General features: G+C 40.1%; 1 protein-coding gene across 19 annotated transcripts in view; it reads right to left on the bottom strand.

Moving 5' to 3' along the window:
- FARS2 (phenylalanyl-tRNA synthetase 2, mitochondrial) overlaps window positions 1-22,866 on the bottom strand; it is a 643,593-nt gene that overhangs the window by 473,242 nt on the left and 147,485 nt on the right. For all 19 annotated transcript variants that reach the window (XR_002787652.2, XR_002787653.2, XR_010321138.1 and 16 more), the window contains one exon: window positions 21,401-22,036. Coding sequence is in view for 10 of the 19 variants with exons in the window: in XM_003417842.4 (XP_003417890.1) it covers window positions 21,401-22,012 (612 nt within the window). In the remaining 9 variants the exon portion in view is untranslated. The remainder of the gene's footprint in view (window positions 1-21,400; window positions 22,037-22,866) is intronic.

The raw sequence follows: 22,866 nt of genomic DNA, 5'->3' as shown, positions 1-22,866 counted from the left end.
AACTGTGAGAAAATAAATTTCTATTCTTTAAAGCCACCCACCTGTGGTATTTCTAATACACCCCAAACATACCTCTCCTCCCGGGTTGCCTCACTCTGTGAATGGGTAACAAGAACAGAACCCAAGGGCAATTTTATCTGCTCTCCCTTTCCTTCACTTCCCATATTTAGCCACCAAATCCAGTTTGTCACACCTCCTCAACCTCTCCCAAGTCCACCTTTTCATATCTGTCATTGCTGTCATTTGTTGGGCTGGGTTGGTTCTCTCTTGGAAGTCATCATCACCCTAACTAACTTCCCATCTCCAGTGTAGCCCAACTCTGCTCCACTCCACAGGCTACTGTGCAAAAACTCCTTTCTAAAATGCCAATTTGATTGCATCACTCTCATGCATAAAACTATTAGTGACTCCTCCTTCTTTTTAAACTAAAGCTCAAATTCCAAAAGTTTACATAGAAGGCTCTTCTGGAAGCAGTTCATGCCTCCGTCTCTGACGTCACCTCCCGTCACTTCCTCCACCCTGGCCACTTCACAATCCAGGTCCCAGGGCCTCCTCACACTATTTCACATCTTCCTGCCTTCAAACCAACTACTCACACAGCCAAGAACACAGGGCTTCTCCTTGCCTGGATAACTTCCACTTGTGTTTACAATTCTTTGGATATTCAGAATGAGCAAGTCCATAGAGACAGAAAGTAGATTAGTGGGTTGCCAGGAACTAGGTGGAGGGTGAATGGGAGCGACTGCTAACAGGTACAGGGTCTCCTCGTGGGGCACTGATAATGTTCTAAAATTGGATTGTGGTGATGGTTGCACAACTCTGTGAATATACTAAAAGCCACTGAAATGTACCCTTTTAATGGGTGAATTTATGGTATATTAATTATGCCTTAATAAAGTTACAAAAAAGTAAAAATTAAAAGGTTCTTTGGGAAGTCTGCTATCACCCCAGGGATAGAGATTTCCCTCTCTGAGTCTCTTATCTCTCTCACTGTGCTGATTGGCTGTGCATAATTTCTCTCTATCTGTCCCTCTCACTAGGACGTAAACAAAAGAAATAGCACTTGGTCAGGATTTTATTTTATAACTATCCCCTTTAGGATGAGGTTCCCAAGAACACACTGCATCCAAACACAAAGGCATAGCTATATCTAACCCAGCTCAACCAAAGCCTGCCACTAAGCAGATCCCCTCTGAGCCCAAGGGATAGCCAGTCACTTGGAGAGTGACAGATATAGCCCGTAACTTTGATGAATACAGCCTCATACACTTGGCAGACCCAACTGCTTATTAATTCTTGATTCACGGACAGAGAAGAAGTAAGAATCACTTCTAAAAATAAGCACGTTCACATATTTTACCACAGGAACTCCCAAGCCTTCATGTCCCCTGAAAGCAGCAGGCAAATTCAATTACGTTTCTCAAATCCAACTAAAGCATTTCAGCAAATATTAAGTATTCACATCGCTTTGGAGGGAGGATTGGTTCATTTTAGCACAATGAAGAGACAGATATATTAAAGGGATACCAGACTCACCCAAGTGGATTTCAGCTCCCAATTTGCAGTTTTTAATTTCTTTAAACAACTGGGCCCTAAGTGAGATCTACATCTTCTCCTGGTTTGGGAAGACACGTGTTTTAAAGGGCCCAGTTAAATACAACGTGGTCCTGGGGGTCTCTGTGGGAAGTCTGTTCCTGTTTGAGCTAATTGATATTGAATCAGTTTTGTCATTCCCTGGATTTTCTGTAGCTCGCCACATGCCAATTAATCAAGTTACAGAGATTAGCACAGGGAGGGATGTGGGGGCTCTGCTGCAGAGAGCTGCCTCCACTTCCTCCCCGCTGCCTGTCTCATTTCCCCTCCATGCACAGAGGCACAGTGCCAGTGGGGTAATGGGAAGAGATTTGAAACAGCCGGAATTCTGAGGTGAAGGATGCCAAAAAATAGCTGGTGGCTGAGAAGCAACTTGTCCTGGGCAGCTGAACAAAATATTGGCTGTCATGAGTGCTAACAAGATGAGAAATTCAGGTTTCAAGTGGACAAGTCTCTCTGGTTTAAATCTAAGCTTTCTCAGGAACCCCTACCCCTACCCCTACCCCCGACCCCCTCCACACACACACATACTGAAAAAAAAAGAAAAAACACCAAACCAACCCATTGCTGTGGAGGTGATTCTGATTCATGGTGACCCCATGTGCTGCAGCGTAGAACTGCTCCATTGAGTTTTCTTGGCTATAATCTTTACGGAAGCAAATTGCCGGGCTTTCTTCTGCAGCACTGCTGGGTCAATTTGAACCATCGACCTTCAGGTTCATAACACAGCACAAACTATTTGCATCATCCAGGGACCTCTCCCCACACTGGACATTCATTTTCAAACTCTTACGGGTCCTTGCCAAAAAATATGGACTTTCCAGATCTCACTTCAGCCTCCAAGAGAAAGCCTCAAGTTGAATATATCATACTGGCTCGTTAGTTGCTTGTTTAGCGGAAAAAAAAAAAAAAACACATGTTCTCAAGAGGTCAAGATCAAGGAAGAACCTTAGCACAGCAAGTCCCACCTGATGTGACTCAACACAGCTGTTTCCCTGGCCTAAGCCAAGGTTTCATGGCGCAGCTGCCAGCGGGGCATTGCCGCTGACTACCTGCCTCCATGCACTCCCCAAAGATGTCAAATGCTTCTGGGTGTTTCAGAAATCTGGTCAGTTGTTTTGCCTGCTTCTATTAACCCTGACATATCATGACAAGTGTATTTTTCTGCAGTCTTCTTCTCCTAGGGGGACCAATGAGAGAAGAAAGCAGATGAACATTCTGCCAAGGTCTGGCCCATCCAGAGAAATTATCAGATACTTTAATCACTCAAAGCCAGAAAGTTCCATGAAGCTGTACACACACTACATGAGAGATTAAATGCCTGTATGCATTGAGGCAAAAAACAACGACAAAAACACCCCGTCCTGGTGTGAATTGGTTCTCTTGACCACCACAATTTCAAAGAGGTGAAAATCTCATCCATTCTGCTGTCAACTTTAAAATTATGATCTTGCCCCATCCTCTTCCCAGGCCATGACGACAGATAAAACTGAGAGAAAGAGATTGCATTTTCTTCTTCAGGTGGCTAAACAGCTCATCTGAGTTGCCAGTGGGTGAAAAATAACAGGACCAAGGCCCTGTCCAAATCCTATCAGCTACTCTAAAGGAAGAAGACAAAAGACATATTTCTAATCAGTCCACTATGGGAAGGAACAGAAAACATAACATTGGCTTAAAAAAAATAAAAGACGTGAATCAGACCGGAAAAGCAGGGCCCATAAGAAATGGGATTCACCTTGATGATAAGTAGATTTACACTTAATCAACCTGAAAAGGGCAGATATCAATTTTTAAGATAAATGTAAAGGGACAAAGGAATTGCCATTTGCTGAGCACCTCCCATTTGCCAGGCATTATGCTAGATGCATAAGTCACAACTCAAGAGTTTTCCTCATTTTAGTTAAAGAAATTGAGGTTCAAAACAGTTAAATTATTTACCTAAGGTCACTGGGAGTCCCTGGGTGGTGCAAACAGTTAAAGTGTTCTGCTGCTAACTGAAAGGCTGGAGGTTCAAGCCCACCCAGAGGCACCTCAGAAGAAAGGCCTGGTGATCTACTTCTGAAAAATCAGCCACCGAAAACACCGTGGAGGGCAGTTCTATTCTGACACACACGGGGTCGCCATGAGTCAGAATCGACTCAGCAGCTACCTTTTTAAGGATGTCACAGTGAATGGCAGCTCACAAGTTGGTGCTATTTCAAGAATACTATGGCACTGCTACCTGAAATGAACATCTGAAATGATGCCAAGACTACCAGCTGGGCTCCAAGAGCCAACGACCCAGAAGCTCCAGTCCTTTACTGAACCTTAAGGGTAAAAAATGCATAATTCTATATTCTCTCATTGTGATGTACAGATACAGGCTAGTTACTAGTAACTGGCTAAATGGTTTACTACAAGCTACTCAAAACCAGTCCCTGGAGAAGGACATCATGATTGGTAAAGTAAAGGGACCGTGAGAAAAAGGAAGACCCTCAACGAGGTAGACTGACTAGTTGCTGCAACAATGCGCTCAAGCATAACCACAATCATGAGGATGGCGCAGGACTGGGCAGTGTTTCATTCGGTAGTATGCAGGGTCACTATGAGTCGGAACCAACTTCATGGCACCTAACTAGAACAACTCAAAACGTGCCATTCACAGAACAAATGAAGGGGTCATCAGAACTGACAGGGGATTCTCAGTGTTCTACTGCAAGTCTGGCTACCCAACAACAGACAGCACCAAAAGTGCCTATATCCCTGGAACACATTTGAAAAGTTGGAATCACCACAATCCTCAAGAAGGAGCCTACCCGTAGATCTACACTAGTATCCTGGATTGGCTGTAGATTTCAAATCCTGTTAGAGCCTTTAAACAATAAAGCACTGTTTGTCTGGGTACATTGCTATGGATGAATTTGTTGTAGGTTGCTTGATAAACTCTGACATAATCATCCGAATAGCTGAAATCTGGTCATTCCCAAATTAAGACACCATTCCCTTACTGTAGCTCACTTAACCCTAACTTCTGGGACTGTTTAGGTAACCCACTACTGAACATATCCACAGCATGGCAATGTGATCCAACAGAATTATTATAAAAAAGCAATCAAGAACAAGAACAATCAAGAGAATTAAGAACAATAGCTTTCCTGGTCACTACAGACTTAGACTGGTAATTACCCACATGGAGACTGAAACTATCTCCTTGACAATGACTTCAAACTTCATGATCTAGTCTAGGAGTCTAGGGAACCCCTTAGACACAAAATTTTATATGTATATACGATGAAGATCAAAGACTACAGCCTTCAGTATGGATTACATTTCAAGATAAAGAAAACAAAAATCCTCCCAACTGGATCACTAAACAAAATCATGACAAAGAAAATACTTAAATTGTTAAGGATTTCATTTTACTTGGATCTACAATCAATGCCCATGGAAGCAGCAGTCAAGAAATCAAACAACATATTGCATTTGGCAAATCCGCTGCAAAAGACCTCTTTCTTTAAAGTGTTCAAAAGCCAAGACGTCACTTTGAGGACTAAGGTGTGCCTGACCCAAGTCATGGTATTTTCAATCGTCTCATACACATGCAAAAGCTGGGCAATGAATAAGGAAGACCAAAGAAGAATTAATGCCTTTAAATTATGGTGTTGGCGAAGAACATTGAATACGCCATGGATTGCCAGAAGAACGAAAAAGTCTGTCTTGGAAGAAGGACAGCCAGAATGCTCCCTGGAAGCAAGGGTGGCAAGACTTCATCTCACATACTTTGGACATGTTATAAGGAGGGACCAGTCCCTGGAGAAGGACATCATTCCTGGTAGGGATGTCAGCGAAAAAGAAGACGACCCTCAACAAGATGGACTGATACAGTGGCTGCAACAATGGACTCAAACATAGCAACAACTGTGAGGATGGTGCAGGGCCGGGCAGTGTTCTGTTCTGCTATACACAGGTTCCCTATAAGTTGGAACCAACTCAACAGTACCTAACAACAACAATATATGTATATTTGTCGGGAGTGTCCAACACTATCCTCAGACTCTCAAATGCTAAAAAAGAAAAGGATAGGAATCATTGCTATGATGAAATACTACAAATCACAGAGAAAATTACATAAGGTTTCTCAATAATAAAACATTGTGTTTAAATGATGTTTCTACTTTAAGAGAACTTCATTTAACTTCCAAAGTTTCAAACTTAACACTTTTTGAGTCAGGAGGATGACAACAGAAAGAATGTTCCAGGGCAAAATCCCAGAAAGGGACACTTTAAGAACCTGTTCAATGGCACATCATCAGCCAAATGGTGGCAGTGTAATCTTTTACTTCCATGAGTAGATTCAGGTACCTGATCCCACAACTGAACTGGATGTGAGTGTCAAATACTGTGAGCCAGTTTAAGGGTGGCTGGTAAGGAGAACTCCCTCTGACCGACTGCCCCACTGCACCTACCAAACTGAGAATGTGAAATGATCTGCTGCATCCATACGGGTAGCATTCAGCAACGTGCACCAGGCAGAGAAAGGTCACTCCTAGAGAGGTGAGAAGTCTACTGTGAAAGAGCATGATATCACTGGGAAAATATTTTTGCTACTTTCACACATCACTTCAGGGAGTAGAAAAAATGTTGTTACTGTAATGAGGTGGTTCAGTAAAACCCAATGAGGCCCTCTTGGCCTCCAACAGCAAACATAGAATGAAAATGGCAATAATTTTCCTGAGACCTTGAAGGAATTAGATGTAATGAATATTCATCTGTTTCCCTCTGGTTGCTATTACTGGTTCAGGAGCACAAGTTTTTACCCTTCTGAAAACCCTCTACTCTTTACACACTCCATGTACTGAGAACCAATAACTACAGAGCTTCTACAATACCTAAATTGTATTCAGAAATTTTAAATTAAAATGAAAAGAAGTATGTTTGCTTCCCTAAACATGGCCTTCCCTAGCAATCTGTTCTGTGAATAACGGTCTACTTCCCTAAAGCCTTCCTGACATTCAGAAAAGGGAACAAGCTTAAGGTGCCAGTTATCATTTTATTGCCTCTCAGTCACAAGTCAATCCTTAATTGCCTGCTCTGCTAAAATGGAGTTGGGCCCTTTAGATATTTTTCCTTTGTAAGTAGACAGTACTGGAAAGGTACTACAAGGAAAGGAATTCTTCCTGCTGGTTCCATGAGCTCCTTTTTCCAGATACAGGGTAGCCAGGAGTCTGAACTGACTCCATGGCACACAACAAGTGCAGACAGTACCGCCGGGCTCCAGTGGCAACTCCCTTCTCCCTTCTTGGGCAGTTTCATAACAGAGGGCCATAAGCAAGACACCGTCCCAAGAACAGCTTTCCACAGCACCCAAGAATGCCAATTTCCAGCAAATTCCAGAGTGTGGATTTACAGTAAATTCCATGGGTGCAGCACCACTGTCATGCCTATGCCATCCAGCGAGCTACAGCTGGGATGGAGTCTCTTCCTTGGGCATTCTATATCAGTCCTAGGGCTAGTGGGGCTCCTTGTATCTGCTAGTTCTGTATTCTTTAGAGTTCCTTTTACTTTTTCCTTGCCGATTTCTCATAAAATTACTCCAGTCCTCTGTGTTGGAGTTAATATTTCTTTCTCTGAAAGGTTCCCAGTTCAAATTACCTTGAGGTTCCTGTCTCCTGAGTGGACCCTGACTAATATGCCTACTCCTCCGGATGGATGCAGGATGAGAAACAGCTCTGAAAAGGCCCAATCACAAAGGTAGGCAGGTGAATTTGTATGCAGCCAACTATAGCAGCTGCCATCTTTTGCAAAATGAAAAGTAAGCAGACCAGAACAAAGGAGACACCTGAGTGCCACATTCAGGGAGAGTCCTGGGCAGGCTCCTGGGTCAGAGAGAGTGCCATCCTTACAGAGTTGATGAACCAGCTGGAGACACCAGGTATCCACAAAGTAGCGGTTCAAGGCAGCGAGTGCCAAAAGACAAAAGACAAATGAGAGGCAGGAGCAACCAATGTTATAGGTCAGTAATAGCCTCTCAGTCCAGAAGGCTAGTTGTTGCTACCTTGTTGTAAGCAGGAACTAATTAACTGTAAAAGCCCTGAGCCACAGAAAAGAGGTTCCCTCTTAAATAGTCCTTCCAAGCCCCTTTTTGTCTTCCAATGATGGGGTATTTTTCAAATCCAATATATCATGGACTCCTGGGTAGGACCAGTTGCCTTTTGCTTCACTATCAAGCAGTAAGGCTACATAAACATTTACACAGATAAATGAAATGAAAAGAAAAAAGCTATTTCAATTTAAGAGTGTCTTTGACTAAGAAGTCCTTCCTAAAAGATTTTAAAAAAGATATTAGGGAAACACGGTGACTGTTAACATAACAAAGCCAAATAAAAATGCCTTCAATCAAGCCCCTCAACATGAGGCTATTAAGGAAACCCAATAACCCCACGGTGGAGAATAAAGCCTTTGTCATTCTCTGACAGGCAGGAAAGTGATTTGGGGCAGAAACCAAGAATAAAGAGACTACCCTTGGCTCACCACAAGAATAACAGTGGGGAAACTCAGAAGAAGCCCAAGTACAGGAGGGTTCTAATTAACCATCTGGAAAGTGGGAGAGAATATCAAAGGGAGCGAAAGTGTAATTTTCTAATGATAAATGAGTGAGGTTTTCTGATAAGGATGAACCACAAAGGATGCCAAAGGGATGGTTCAAAATGAAGGATACTGACTCACCCAGGATTGTACCATTATAGGCAAGGAGCCCAACCTCTGGAAGGAACCCCTTAACCACACTCTTACATGAATTAATTGTGAAATAACAGTGATTATTTTTTATAAAGGTTGAGCATGTGTCTGCTTCTAAAGGGGTAGAAGATATCAGCTTGGCATAGACATCTTGATGAAGTACCACTTCAGTTATAGGTTGTGGTCAAAATTACAGCAAAAGCTTACTTCTCTGTACACTTTCATTCATCTCTTCTATAATAACATTTCAATTTATGTGCTCATGAATTATATATTAATTACATAATATTTACAACTTCTTCATAACATAACTATGTCTTCATTTATAAAGATCTTAAGTTTTGGGCTTCATGGGCCAGTAAAAACCTTAAAAAATTCTTGGGACTAAGATAAGGTTGTCAGTGTTTTATTTTGCCGAGTACAGGCATATTTTAAAAATACATTCACCATCACTTCATAAAACACACAATATTTTAACGCCAAAGAAAGTCGCAAAGAAATCATCTCTCGAACAAAGGAGAAAACTTTAAGGGGAATAAATACATCTTTATAAAACTTGCTACACTGACCTCACATTTTTAATTTTTCAGTAAGATCAACAAAAACTGAGTCATAGACCGGAACTAGTTGAAGAACTAGTTGAAGGTTGAGAATTACCAGTCAAAGACAAGTGGCAAAAAACATACAAACATTCTTACATAAAATTCAAAAAAACAGGAGGCATTAAGACAATTTTTTTTTTTTTTTTAAATAATAATGAAGATAGAGACAGGAAGGAAAGAAGGCTTATCATGAATTATCTAGAAGATTCAGAAGGAAGTACTGCTTGCACATGTGTGTGTAGGTGAAAGAGCCTGAGTAAACCTGGCCCAGAGGACACTATTAAAAGGGAATGAAGACAGACTAAGGAAATAAGGACTCTGTAGCTAGGGCTGAAGACTTAACTGCAGAATGTGTCTATAGAACACCCTCGGTACATTCACAGGACCCATGGGCAGGCACAGCTAGGGACATGTGACAAGGTACCTCCAGGGACTATAGGAAAATACAGTTTATTTGAGTCCCGGTATGTACTTTTTAATTAATCTTTTTTTAAAATCAGATTAAAAGACAAAGAATTTGTATGGGCTCCCTCTGGTGGGTCTACCAAATATACCAAATCTGCCATTCTTTGCAAAATAAATACACTAATGATTTGTACAAATTGTGCTCAGAAGCTACATTGAGTGGTTCTCAAACCCTTTAGTCTCAAAATCCTATGACCTTAAAAAGTGTATCACCTGCATCATTTTCAAAGAACGATATGACTCCTGATCTCATTCTTCCTCCCTCCAGATTTTGGAATTTAACCTGATTTTGGAGTTTAAATTGGCACATACTTTTTTTCCACACCTACTATATATTTCTTTAACCAAAAAACAATTTTTGTGTGTAGTCCTGGGTAGTGCACATGGCTAATGCATTTGGCTGCTAACCAAAAGGTTGGAGGTTCAAGTCCACCCAATGATACTTCAGAAGAAAGGCCTGATGATCTACTTCAGAAAAAAATCAGGTACTTAAAACCCTAGGGAACACAGGTCTACTCCGACTTACATGGATTACAATGGTAACTGGTTAACTGGGTGTGTGTGTGTGTGTGTGTGTGTGTGTGTGTGTGTTTAGAAAGAGAGAGGAAATACAAGTACATGAAAGCATACTTTGCTGGGCCTATTTGGAATGTCTATAAAAAAATTATCACTGGCAATTTATTTCCTTCTCTTAACGTTGTTAAGCTTTACTCACATTGACAGAGGTCCCTCTAGTTTATTATTTTAATTGCTATATAGTATTTGATGTATAAACAGAGCCCATTTTACTTCATGCTTTCTTGATGGACACTTACATTGATTCCATCTTTTTACACTTAAAAATAACAGATCATACGGCATACAAATACAAATAAAATACTGGAAATTACCACACTACTCTACCAAGTGATGACAACTATTTACATTCTCAAGGGTGTAAGATTTATAGTTCCTCCAGATACTTGGTATTGTCAGGGTTATTAATTTTTGTTAATCTGATGGGTCTGAAATGGTAACTAGTTGTTTTAATTTCCATTTTCCTAATGACTAATAAAGCTGTTTCTTGTTTACTGGCCGATCACATGTCTACTTCTGTCAATAGGCAGTTTGTACTCTTTGCTTGTTTTTCTTACTTTAAAAAAAAAAATTACAAAATAAATCATACTACAAAAAATATATAATAACTATATTATATTTAAAGAATAATAAAAATGTATTACGCATGCCGATCACCCACATCCAGAGTCAGAAAAGAGAAGAATACTAAAAACCTGGAAGTCCCTTCAGGTTCCTACTGATCACATACGTCTCCTCCGCCCCCGCTCCTCAGAGGTAAACACTAAATTCAATTTTTTATTTCCTTGCTTTCCTTTACTGTTCTTCCACGTATCTGTGAACCCCTAATAATACATTGGTTAATTTTGCCCACTTTTTAACTTTATATAAATGTAATCATACAATGGACACTTCTGTAACTTTTTCCTTTTTTTTTTTTTGCTCAAGACTATTTTTTACATTCATTTAAGTTAATGTATATAACAGTTCCCATATTGTTGACTCTAACTCATGATGACCCCATGTGTATCAGAGTGAAGCTGTGATCCATAGGGCTTTCGATAGCTGATTTTTCAAAAGTAGATTACCAGGGCTTTTTTCTAAGGCATCTTTGGATGAAATTGAACCTCTGATGTTTCATTTAGTGTGTGTCTTAGCCTGGGTTCTTTAGAGAAGCAAAACCACTGAAGTATATGTATGAATGATATATATCATTTACCTATAGAGAGAGCTTTATCTCAAGGAAATGGCTCACGCAGTTGTAGAGGCTAGAAAGTCCCATGTCCGTGGGTCAGGCTTCAAGGTGGAGGCTTCTCCTGACTCACATGGCTGCAGGGGCTGATGAACCCAAGATCTACAGGTCATACAGCAGGCTGTTGGCTCATGGATGCAAAGGCTGATGAGTCCAAGACTGGCAGATAAAGTGGCAGGCTGCTGGCCCAAGTCTCAAGAACTGGAGGTCAGATGCTGATGAGCTGAATCCAGAGCAGAGCAAAAGCCAGCAAGCTTTGCCAGAAAGTCCACCTATATTGGATGCAGGGCACACCCCCAAGGAAACTCCCTTTCAACTCATCAGCTGCTCACAGCAGATCTTATCATGGAGATGATTATATCAAATCTCATTATGGAGGTGATTACATCATTACAGAGCTGCCAAACTACTCCATAACTGCCAAACTATTGAGAATCATGGCCCAGCCAAGCTGACACACAACCTTAACCATCATACCACACGCACAATCTAGATACTCCAACTGTTGTTGCATATAGCTGTGTTTTACTCATTTTCACAACTACATGATACACATTAAACCTATAAATGTACCACAATTTATTTATCTGTTCAATTCCTGGTGGGAATTCGAGTTGTTTCCAGTATGACACTATTACTAACAGTGTTATGAATATATGTATCTCTTGAGAAGAGCACGTCATGGATTGAATTGTGTCTCCCCAAAATATCTGTCAACTTGGGTAGGTCATGATTCCCATTTTGTCATCTGATGCGATTTCCCTGTGTTTTGTAAATCCTACCGCTGTGATGTTAATGAGATGGACTAGCAGCAGTTATACCAATGCAATCTATAAGATTAGTGTCTTAAGCCAATCTCTTTTGAGGTATAAAAGAGAGAAGCGAGCAGAAAGGCACGGGGACCTTATACCATCAAGAAAGCAGCACTGGAAGCAGAGTGCATCCTTTGGATCTGAGGTTCCTGAGCGAAAATGCCCCCAGACCAAGAGAAGACTGATGACAAAGGCCTTCCTCCAGAGCCAACAGGAACAGAAAGCCTTCTAATGGAACCAGTGCAAAGAATTTGGACTTCTAGCCTACTGGACTGTGAGAGAATAAACTCCTCTTTGTTAATGCCATCCACTTGTGTCATTTCTGTTATAGCAGGACTAGATGATCAAGACAGCACACAAGAATTTCTCTGAAGTATATACTTAGGATTGGAATGTCAGGTGTGAGGTTTTACATGGTTAAGTGCTAGGCCACTAACTGAAATGTTTGTGCTTCCAACCCACTCAGAGGCTCCACTGAAGACATGGCAACCTGCTCCCGTAAAGATTACAGCCTCCAAAACCCTATGGGGCAATTCTACTCTGTCGGTCCAACAGCACCTAACAACAGTCAGTGCCACAAGCATTATCATTGCATCCCATATTGGCCAACCTTAGATATTGCAAAACTTTTTTCTTATTGGATTCTTTTTCTCATATTGAAATCTTCTTATATGATTCATACTAGTCTTGTGTCAGCTGTATGCAAAGCAAGTAACTCCACCGACTGTGTAGCTTGTCTTTTAACTTCACTTCAAGATCTTTTGTGAGGCAGAAGTTATACTTCAATGTAGCCAACAATTTTTTCCTTTGGATTTTTTGTCCTATTTAAGATATATTCTACCTCCAAGGTGATAATGATAATCGCTTATATTTTCTTCTATAAATTTTACAGACTTCTTTTTCACAAGTGGATTGTTAATCCATCCAGAATTAATTCCTGCATTTGGCATAAGGTAGAGGTCAATTCTTTTCCTACACAGAGAAATGGTCTCAGAACAATTTATCATCTTCCCACATATTTACCATCACTTTTATAACAAGTTCCCAAATATGCATATAGCTGTTGCTAAATTCTGAATTTGACTAACATTGTGCCAATACTAAACAGACTTAATAATTATAGCATTATTTTAAGTCTTGATACCTGGTAGGCAGATTCCTTATACTGATGGTCTTAAAAATTATTCTAGCTTCTCTTAAATGTGCTTTCAACTTCCCCAAAATACTCAGTGGACATTTTGTTTAGATTTTTACTGCATTTACAGATTACTTTTGGTAGAACTGCCATCTTTATGATATTGTTTTGAACCTATAAATCTATATACATGCTAGGTTGTTTTAGGTACCATCAAGTTGTTTGACTCATACAGACCCTAAGTGATAGGGCAGAGCTCCATCCTAAGGTTTTCTAGGTTCTAATATTTATGGGAGCAGATCTCCAGGTCTTTCTCCCATGGAGCTGCTGGGTGGGTTTGACGAACAGAGTAGACCACTCCTTTTTTCTTCTTCTTTCATGTCTTATTTAATATTTGATAATCATACTCATATATACTTTTATCATCTACAAAATTTATATCTAGTTATCTCTAAGTTTTAGTTGGTAGTGTGAGTGAAATCCTTATTCTGGTGCACTTTCTAACTGGTTATTACTTGTGAATACAGGATGTTAATGTTTATAAATTGCTCCTGTGTCCAGCAAAGTTGATGAATTATTTATGAGTTCTAATAACTGTTCTGCATATTCTATCCCAAATTATCGCCAATTTTGATAGCAATGTTTATAGTGATTCACCATTAATAACGATGTTCACTGTGAGTACTTGACAGATATAATTTATAAAGTTAAGAAAGTTTCCTTCTATTCCTAGTTTGCCACTTTTTGATCATGAGTCATTATCAAATGCTAATTTTTAATGTCATGAGACATTAAATGTCATCAAATGCTTTTTCTTCATCTATTAAGGTGATCACGTTTTTCTCCTTTTATTTGTTAATATTTTGGTAATATGGTATAATGTAATACACATAAAACAATACACCAATGAATTATATTTGCAAATGTTTCATTTAAATTCTGTATCTGTTCATTTTAAAAAAATGATCCATGTTCATAAGGATTCATAAGGATGAATCTTCTAAAATTTTTTAATCTAGTTTAGATATTAAAATATCTAGCTTTATAAATGAAGAAAGGACTGGTGATCTACTTCCAAAAATAAGCCAGTGAAAACCCTACAGATCACAATAGTCCAATCCGAAACCAATCACGGGGATGGCGTAGGACCAGGCAGTGTTTCATTACATTGTGCATGGGGTTGTCATGAGTCGGAGGCCGACTCCGTGGCACCCAACAACAACCTTATAAAATAAGCTTGATGGGCCTCTCATTCTATTCTCTGAAACAGACTATACAAAATTAAAGTTCTTCCATAAATTGGTAAAACTCAAAGAGAAAATAATCTGAGGCTGACGTCTTTTATGGAAGAGAGGTTATTGATTACAGATTTAATTGTTTTCAGTTTTCTACTGCACGCAAGGCATGTCTTATCATTAATATATTCTGATACACACACACATATATGTTAATATTAATGGTTGTCTTCCTTATGAAAGCACGGAACCATCTCATGTAAAGAATCACATAAGATTTCTTCTTATAGTCCTAGATCCCAGTAAACGTTCAGCAAATGTTTTTAGACTGACTGGTCCCAATGTTTTTCTTTTTTTTTATTTTAATATTTTATTATGAAAATTTAATGAATAATGATCCCTTATGTACCCAACACCCAGCTTCAATAATTAACAATTCATGACCAATCCTTTCTTCCACCCCTCAGCACCTATTCTCTCTCCCATGATATTTTGAAAAAATCTTAAACATATGATTTCATCCAAAGCTATTTCAGCATGTATTTCTAAAGCAAGTTTCTAAAAATACAAAACCACTGTTATATCTAAAATATTTTCAAAAAAAAAAACGAACTCCTTAATTTCAAATATCCAGTTAATGTTCAAATTTCCAAGTCTTAAATGTTATAATGTTTTCCTTTCTCTTAGTTTTTTTTTTTCTTTTGAAATATGGTTTCCCTGAATCTTGAACGTTGTTTTTATTGTTAGGTGCGGTCAAGTCGGTTCTAACTCATATCAACCCTACAGGACAGAGTAGAACTGCCCCGTAGGGTTTCCAAGGGGCAGCTGGTAGATGTGAACTGCTGACCTTTCCATTAGCAGCCAAGCTCTTAACCACTGAACCACCAGGGCTCCAATCAGGATCTACATGCTGTAATTTGTTGATCTTTTTTTAATCTACTGATTCCATCTCTACGTCTTTTGTTTTTCTTGCAATTTATTTCATTCAGTTGAAAACTAATGCATGGTCCGACAACACATACTACACAGATTGTGTACCACGCAACTCATCGAGAGAGTTTAGGAGCACCTGAAAGTCTATACTCTGTTCAACAAAAGAAGTCCACTGGTAACATGCTTGAATGTAGGGCTTAAACATTTCTAAACACTGAAACATTGCTTACAATAACTATTATTTTAATGCTGCTTAAATATCTTCTCTACTTATTTTATTACGCAGATTACATCTTGAGCAGCACTGTTGTAGAGTTTCCCACAGTTTGGATCTTGCTTTATTACATCTTCCTGGTGTAGTTTAACATGTTCCTCTGTCTCCTGCACTTTCTATGTATTTGGTGGCTGGATCCAGAGACTTGATCAGATTCAAGTTCAAATTTTTGACAGGATTTCATAGTTGGCACTGTATTCTTCAATCAGGAGACAGATAATCTAGTTGTCCCCCTTTTTGTGATGTTAGCAGCCACTGATGAGCAATGTCACTACTACTTAATGTGAAAGTTTCATGAGTAGTTCTGGTTGTCTGGAGCTTGTTCTCTGAGAGACTCCTAGGAAGCTCTCCTTTTCCCAGCTCCTCTGTTCCCTCCATTTCCTCAGTTTATGACACAATGCTGACCTTATAGGTATCGGCTATTAGTGCCCACCCACTGCAAGGACCTTAAAGAAACCCTGTCACCTGGTGATGCTACAAACATTGTCTGTGGTGTTTGGTTTTGCTCTTTAATGGAATTTAGGGAGACTCAAAATCTTTACACCTGCCTCCTGTCTACCTTTTAACTTATTAAATTGAACACTAAACTCATTGATTTTCAAGGTTTTTGTTGTTATTTTAATAAATAAGTTAAAACATAAATGTACCACAAGTACTGCTTTAGTTACATCCCATCAGTTTGTGTTTTTTAATGTTAACTTTGGTCATATGACTTAAGTTGGGTCTACCAAGTTTCTCCATAACAAAGTAACTCTTTTTCCCTACATCTCAGCAGTTTTGAAGTATTTTCATTGCTGCTCAGTTATACGCAACTTGCAATTTATTGTAATTTTTCTCTTTAACCTGTGAATCTATAGCTGTGCATTTTCAAATTTCCAAGAATATGGAAAGTTTTTATTACCCTTTTCTTACTGCTTTCTACATAAGCTGCATTGTAGTTAGGCATTGTTCTATTTGTGGTATTGAATTTTTGACATTTATTTAGACTTCAACTGTGAACCAGTACAGGGACAATTTATCTTAAAAGAATGTATGCCTCCAACTTTTGGGCATTAGAATATATATATTCCATTTATATACATATAAGCATTTCCACTGGCAGACAGATATATGTGTGTGTATACAAATACAGAAACATACATACAAATATATGTAACCCAGATCCAGTGCCATCGAGTCAATTCCAGGTCATCGTGACCCTACAGAACAGAATAGAACTGCCCCAAAGAGTTTCCAAGGAGCACCTAGCAGATTCGAACTGCCAACCCTTTGGTTAGCAGCCATAGCACTTAACCACTACACCACCAGGGTTTCCTAAATATATACATTTACTGTAAATTTTATATATACTGTATTTTAAAAATAAATATAAATCAAGCTTATTGTTTTATTCAGATTGACTGCTTAATCTATTGGGTTTTTTTTCCATTTTTTAATCCATTGGTTTTTGACAGAGGCAAAAAAGAAGTAACTTAAAATCTTCTATCATGACTATAGACTTATCAAATTTATCTTTTAATTCTTCACTTTTGCATTATAGATTAAAGCTATAATGTTGGGAACATAAAAATTCATAATTCATAAAGCTTATTGGTTGATATTTGTCCCTCTTTATTTCTATGTATCATTTCTGCCACAAATTCTATTTTAGCTAATATTAATATTGCTTCCTGAGCCTTCCTTGCTAAACATTTTTAATGACTTTATTTGCAACCTCTGGTGTGGTTTTGTATCAGGTTATCTAATTGAAAAATGGTCAACCTGATAAGCTGTGTCTTTATTTGGTGAGTTTAACCCATTTAAAATTGTGAATACCAATACATTTGGATTACACTTTCATTTTGGGTTTCCATTCACCATAGTTTTCTTTCTGTTAAACTGAGATCATTTTCTTCATTCTCCCTGTCACGGATTGAATTATGCCCCCCAAAACTGTATGTATCAACTTGTTTAGGCCCTGTGTGGTTGTCCACCATTTTGTAATTGTAATTTTATGCTTAGAGGATTGTAACACCTCCCTGATTCAAGGTAAAGGGAGTTTCCCCTGGGGTGCAGCCTGTACCACCTTTTATCTCTCAAGAGATAAAAGGAAAGGGAAGCAAGCAGAGAGTTGGGGACCTCATACCACAAAGAAAGCAGCACCAGGAGCAGAGCGTGTCCTTAGGACATGGGGTCCCTGTGCCTGAGAAGCTGTTCGACCAGGAGCAGATCGAGGACAAAGGCCTTCCTCCAGAGCCGACAGAGAAAGGAACCCTTCCCCTGGAGCTGATGCCTTGAATTTGGACTTTTAACCTACTAGACTGTGAGGAAATAAATTTCCCTTTGTTAAAGCCATCCACTTGTGGTATTTCTGTTATGGCAGCACTACATGACTAAGATACTCCCTTCCCCCCTTATCAGTTTGTAATGTATAGACTGCACTGCAATCTGATTTGTTTTTCAACAAAGCTTCTCAGAATTTCTGTCCTTTCCCTAAATATGATAAGAACCTTAGCAGGCTTTAAATACCTATTGATTTCTCCCTCTCAATTTGTTATTGTCGGTTAGAGTTTTCATTTTTATTTTATCTTTTTAAAAAACACCAAGAAGTTTTATAGCGATTAATAGTGAATTTATTTATTGTCATATTTCCTCCATTTCTAGGGTCATCATTGTTTTTTGTACCCCTTACTTGTACATCCACTTTTCTTCTTGCTGAAATATACCTTAAAAAAAAAACCCAGTGCCACTGAGTAGATTCTGACTCATAGCGACCCTATAGGACAGAGTAGAACTGCCCCACAGAGTTTCCAAGGAGCGCCTGGTGGATTCGAACTGCCGACCCTTTGGTTAGCAGCCGTAGCACTTAACCACTACACCACCAGGGTTTCCGAAATATACCTTACGATGACTAAAGATTAGAAGGATTATTAAATGACAGGAAAACTTTAAAAAATAACAAATTTTAAATTACATATTGTTGTTGTTGTTTGGCTCTAGTCAATTTCAGCTCATACTAACACTACAGGACAAAGCAAAACTACCCAAGAGGGTTTCCTACGTTGAGATTTTCATGGGAGCAGATGGCCAGGTCTTTCTCTCATGGAGCCGCCAACCTTTTGCCTGGCAGCCTAGTGCTTAACCACTGTGCCACCAGGGCTCCTTTTTAAGTATTATTATAATTGTTTTAAAAATCCTATTCAGAGAGGAAAAAACTGAAGAAAAAATAAAGAGTTTAAGGGATCATGATAGAGAGTCCCAGACAGAGCTGGAGAAAAATGTAGAACAAAATTCTAACTCACACAAAAAAAAAAAAAAGACCAGACTTAATGGTCTGACAAAGACCTACAGCTCAGTAATGAAGTCACTCCTGAGGTTCACCCTTCAGCCAAAGTTTAGACAGGCCCATAAAACAAAATGAGACTAAAGGGACACACACCAGCCCAGGAGCAAGGACGAGAAGGCAGGAGGGGACAGGAAAGCTGGTAACACGGAACCCAAGGTCAAGAAGGGGAGAGTGCTGACATGTCGTGGGGGTGGCAACCAATGTCACAAAACAATATGTGCATTAATTGTTAAATGAGAAATTAATTTGCACTGTAAACCCTCATCAAAATAGAATAAAAAAAAATTTTTTTTTTAAAAAGCATTTAGATTAGGTCAGACGTAGTACTAACACTTTAGTTAAGGCCAAGAATTCCCAGCACACCAGTCCCCTCACCTCTGACACCACTGTTGAAACTACAGCAGGTCCCTCTGGGACTTGGAAAATCAACACAATACAGTAGAATGCGCAACGGACTCAGAAGACCTCTGCTCATGTTTCAGCTCTGCCACTGACTGGCTGGGCAAAGTGGAGAAGTTACCAACCTCAGAGTCCTCCTGGGTGAAGTGGAATAATCCACCTGAAGAGGTCTTTGTTAAGAGGAGCAAGTGCAACAATGAACATAAAGCATATTACAAAACTAAAGGAGATTATATACATACGTATCTATGTGTATGTGTACATGCGTGTGTATAATTTTTTTCTTTTTTCACTGTAAGGCAGAATACACAGTAATATTATCAGACTAGAGGAGCCATGCCTGTTACCAGCCAAGCCGCACTGAACCCACAACAAACTGTAACAAGACAAGGACTGCTCCTCCACTCCACTCTCTACTATTCGACGTCTGTGGCAGCCTTGACTTTTCCCCATTAAAATGCTAGGGTGAGTCAGGCAGCTTTCATTACCACTTCCATGACATTCAGGCTTACAAATTAGTGAGTGCTTTCCTTTTTTATTTCTCTAATGAGGTAAGCTGGGCTGAGCACCTGTCAGCTACCATGACCTGGACTCCGTATCACCAGTATTACGGCTCCCTGTGCACGTTAATTATAAGCAGCATTCTAGCATTGGTCGTATTTTCCAGACTTTGACCTGTTTTTGTCCATTTTCTTCCAGTTTCCTAATGAATCCATATTCCTGTGAATAGTTAGCATTCCTAAATTAGAATGTAGCCAGTTATTCCAAGTAGTAAGAACGCTCACCTAAGCTCCTTTGAGGTCAAGCTTGGACGGCCCCTTTGTATAAGGCTACCGCGCGCACGGTTGTGTTATAATAGATTTGTAGGATCATGGCAGGCCCTGGGGCACATGGAAGGAACAAAAGCGGATGGGAAGACCGTCTCGTTCAGCTGTCTCTCACTACATGACTTGTTTAATAAAGCAAAGCCATGGTTACTTATTAGCCTATTTGTTTTCATATTAACAATCCATTAAGCTAGTGTTTGCAGGAGGGGGTTCGGTGATGGTTATTCTGCTTCCTGTTCCAGCAAGCATGTTCATGCCTGACCATGGGGGAGGATAAGTAGTAAAGGACAAGTTAGCATCTCCTGTGCTTAGTGTAATTCTGTTTATTTTTAACATTAAAATGGAGAGAGTTTAAAGGTATAGGAATGAAGGACAAGTGGTATTACAGGTTTTCAGGAAACAGACTAAAGCTTTCAGGGATTTTCATTATTTGCCCCCAAAATACCCCAAAATCTTAGGATAACATTTTGAGAATGGCCAGAAGATCAGATTTCCTGGCCAAAAAGGCTCTATTCACCCAAATTTATACATTAAGAATGGCAGTGGTTAAGACATCCCCATGCATCATGCAAAGCAGGATAGGACAAGGAAAGGGCATGGGAACAAGGACACGGTTTACAATCACCAGTCCCCTTCCGCTCTACGAGAAATTCTTTCATCTCTAACAGCCTGACAACATGATTAACTTATGCTACCTGCCAAAATAAAACAGTTGTGGTCAATTCCAAATCATGGCAACCCACATGTGTCAGGGGAGAACAGTGCTCCATAGGATTTTCAAGGCTATGACCTTTCAGAAGCAGATCGCCAGGCCTTTCTTTTGAGGTAGCTCTGGATGGACTTGAACCTCCAACTTTTCAGTTAGTAGCTAAGAGCTTAACCATTTGTGCCACCCAAAGACTCCTATACTACCTGAGGTTTGGGGTAACCTGAACGCAGGCTTCAGTGTTATATCTTCAGTCATGTTGGGCTAAAGGTGAATCTGAGCCATTCAGAAAAAGTAATCCAGAGAAAGGCAGGTCAGTATTGAGAGAACAGAAAAGGACAAACAAGCGAAAACAAAGGCCTACTAACCTCTGCAGTTACTAACCCAAAAAATCAACGAAAAACTATCAAGGGTTGGCCTGTATGAAGGACTTCATTAAGTACAAATGATACTAAAGCAAAGTAAGACCAAAGGTGACTGACTATACCAGCTTTCTTAAGACAAACCTTAGTGACCTCACCAAGAATTATCCACGATGTTCTTCAGCGACAGAAGAGTCCCCAGACTCACCTCGTGCCTGGAGAAGAGCCGGACAGCCTCCAGCTGGTGGAACACAGGGTAGTGCTGGGCATCGATCTGGTCGCGCCGGTATACGTCGCCCACCACCAGAAAGGAATCCAGCCCCGAGTGCACCAGGTCCCACTGGTGCGCCGACGTGTGTGCCCGCAGCATGTGCGTCCGGTTCAGGTAGTAGTTGTCCCCCTTCTTCCTGCTGGGGTGGTCGGCAGCAATAAGCAGGCTGTCAAAGTTCTGCCAGGTTGTGACCACTGGAGGAAGGTTGTCGTAGACAGAGAACAGCGGGGTCCCAAAGCGGCCCATGTACTGTTTGTAGAAGTGCTCCTTCACCCTCTCCTTGATCAGCCACAGCGGGTGATGCCGCTGGTTGTGCAGATTCCTACCGACCTTGGAGAGGACTTTCCTGGTGAGGTTGGTGTGGTCATCCCGTGGGTAGGCTTGGCCCAGCAGCTCCACCACGCCACCTGCAGCTCCCCGGGCAGTGCACTCAGAAGCATCAGGCCTTGTGCCCGAGGCCCAGCGCTGACGGCATCTGGAGGCGGTGCCGACCATTCTCATCAGGTACGTACTCGCGTGGGCCACCCTCCGGAGACCTGAACAAGCCATCGTGGGAGCTTCTTCTCACAGATTCTGGAAAGAGCACACACAGAAAGCACAAGTGTCACATTATGGGAATGTGCGAATCTGTCCTTCATGCCTTCCACCCTCTCCACTGTTCCCCTGACGTCTAGGGTTCCCCAACACCACCACCTCTACACCACAGGGATCCAATTAAAGAAACCTGCTGACAGTGCATCATGATAGTTGCAGGAAATCGAAAGAATCTTGAAAATCACTTTTAGATCCCCGCTCAGCCCTAACTGTCCCCTCCCTTGCCACTTAGATACTTGTCCTTGTAGGAAATTATGTCACATTCTGAAGTCCTCACATGAGACAAAAGTTTAAATGTGGCAACTTCCTTTTATTTTCCATTATTTCTAGAACCAAAATAAAGAAAAATTTAGAGGTATTGCCTAAAACACAGGCCTTGTAAGGCCTAGTAAGGGTCTCATTAAAGGAAGCACACAATTTCACGTACGCCTCTAAAATCTAGTGGAAAAAACAAAATTCTCCCAAGCTGCCTACGTCTACCTTCTATCCTTGTAACTGCAGAGTTCTGCTGACCTCTGACAGAACACAGCTTCTGCATTATTTTACTGTGTGACAAAATGACACTAACAGTACTGTTTTTTTTTCCCCCCTAACATTTTTAACAAAACACACCAGTTTTGGTGGTGATTATTTTTATGTAATAACTTTCAAAACTACACTTACAGAAATATTACCCAAAGCAACAGACCATCCCAATGGAGAGCTGAAATCATTTTTATAACTCAAATCTTTTCTATCCTCACATCTGGTTGTATCATTTCACCTTCATACCATTACAGCATCCCATCAGTTATGTCTTTGTTTTGTGA

The sequence above is a fragment of the Loxodonta africana genome, chromosome 1 (assembly GCF_030014295.1).
Source record: "Loxodonta africana isolate mLoxAfr1 chromosome 1, mLoxAfr1.hap2, whole genome shotgun sequence".
NCBI classification, from domain to species: Eukaryota; Metazoa; Chordata; class Mammalia; order Proboscidea; family Elephantidae; genus Loxodonta; species Loxodonta africana.
This window is presented reverse-complemented; position numbering and strand designations above follow the sequence as displayed.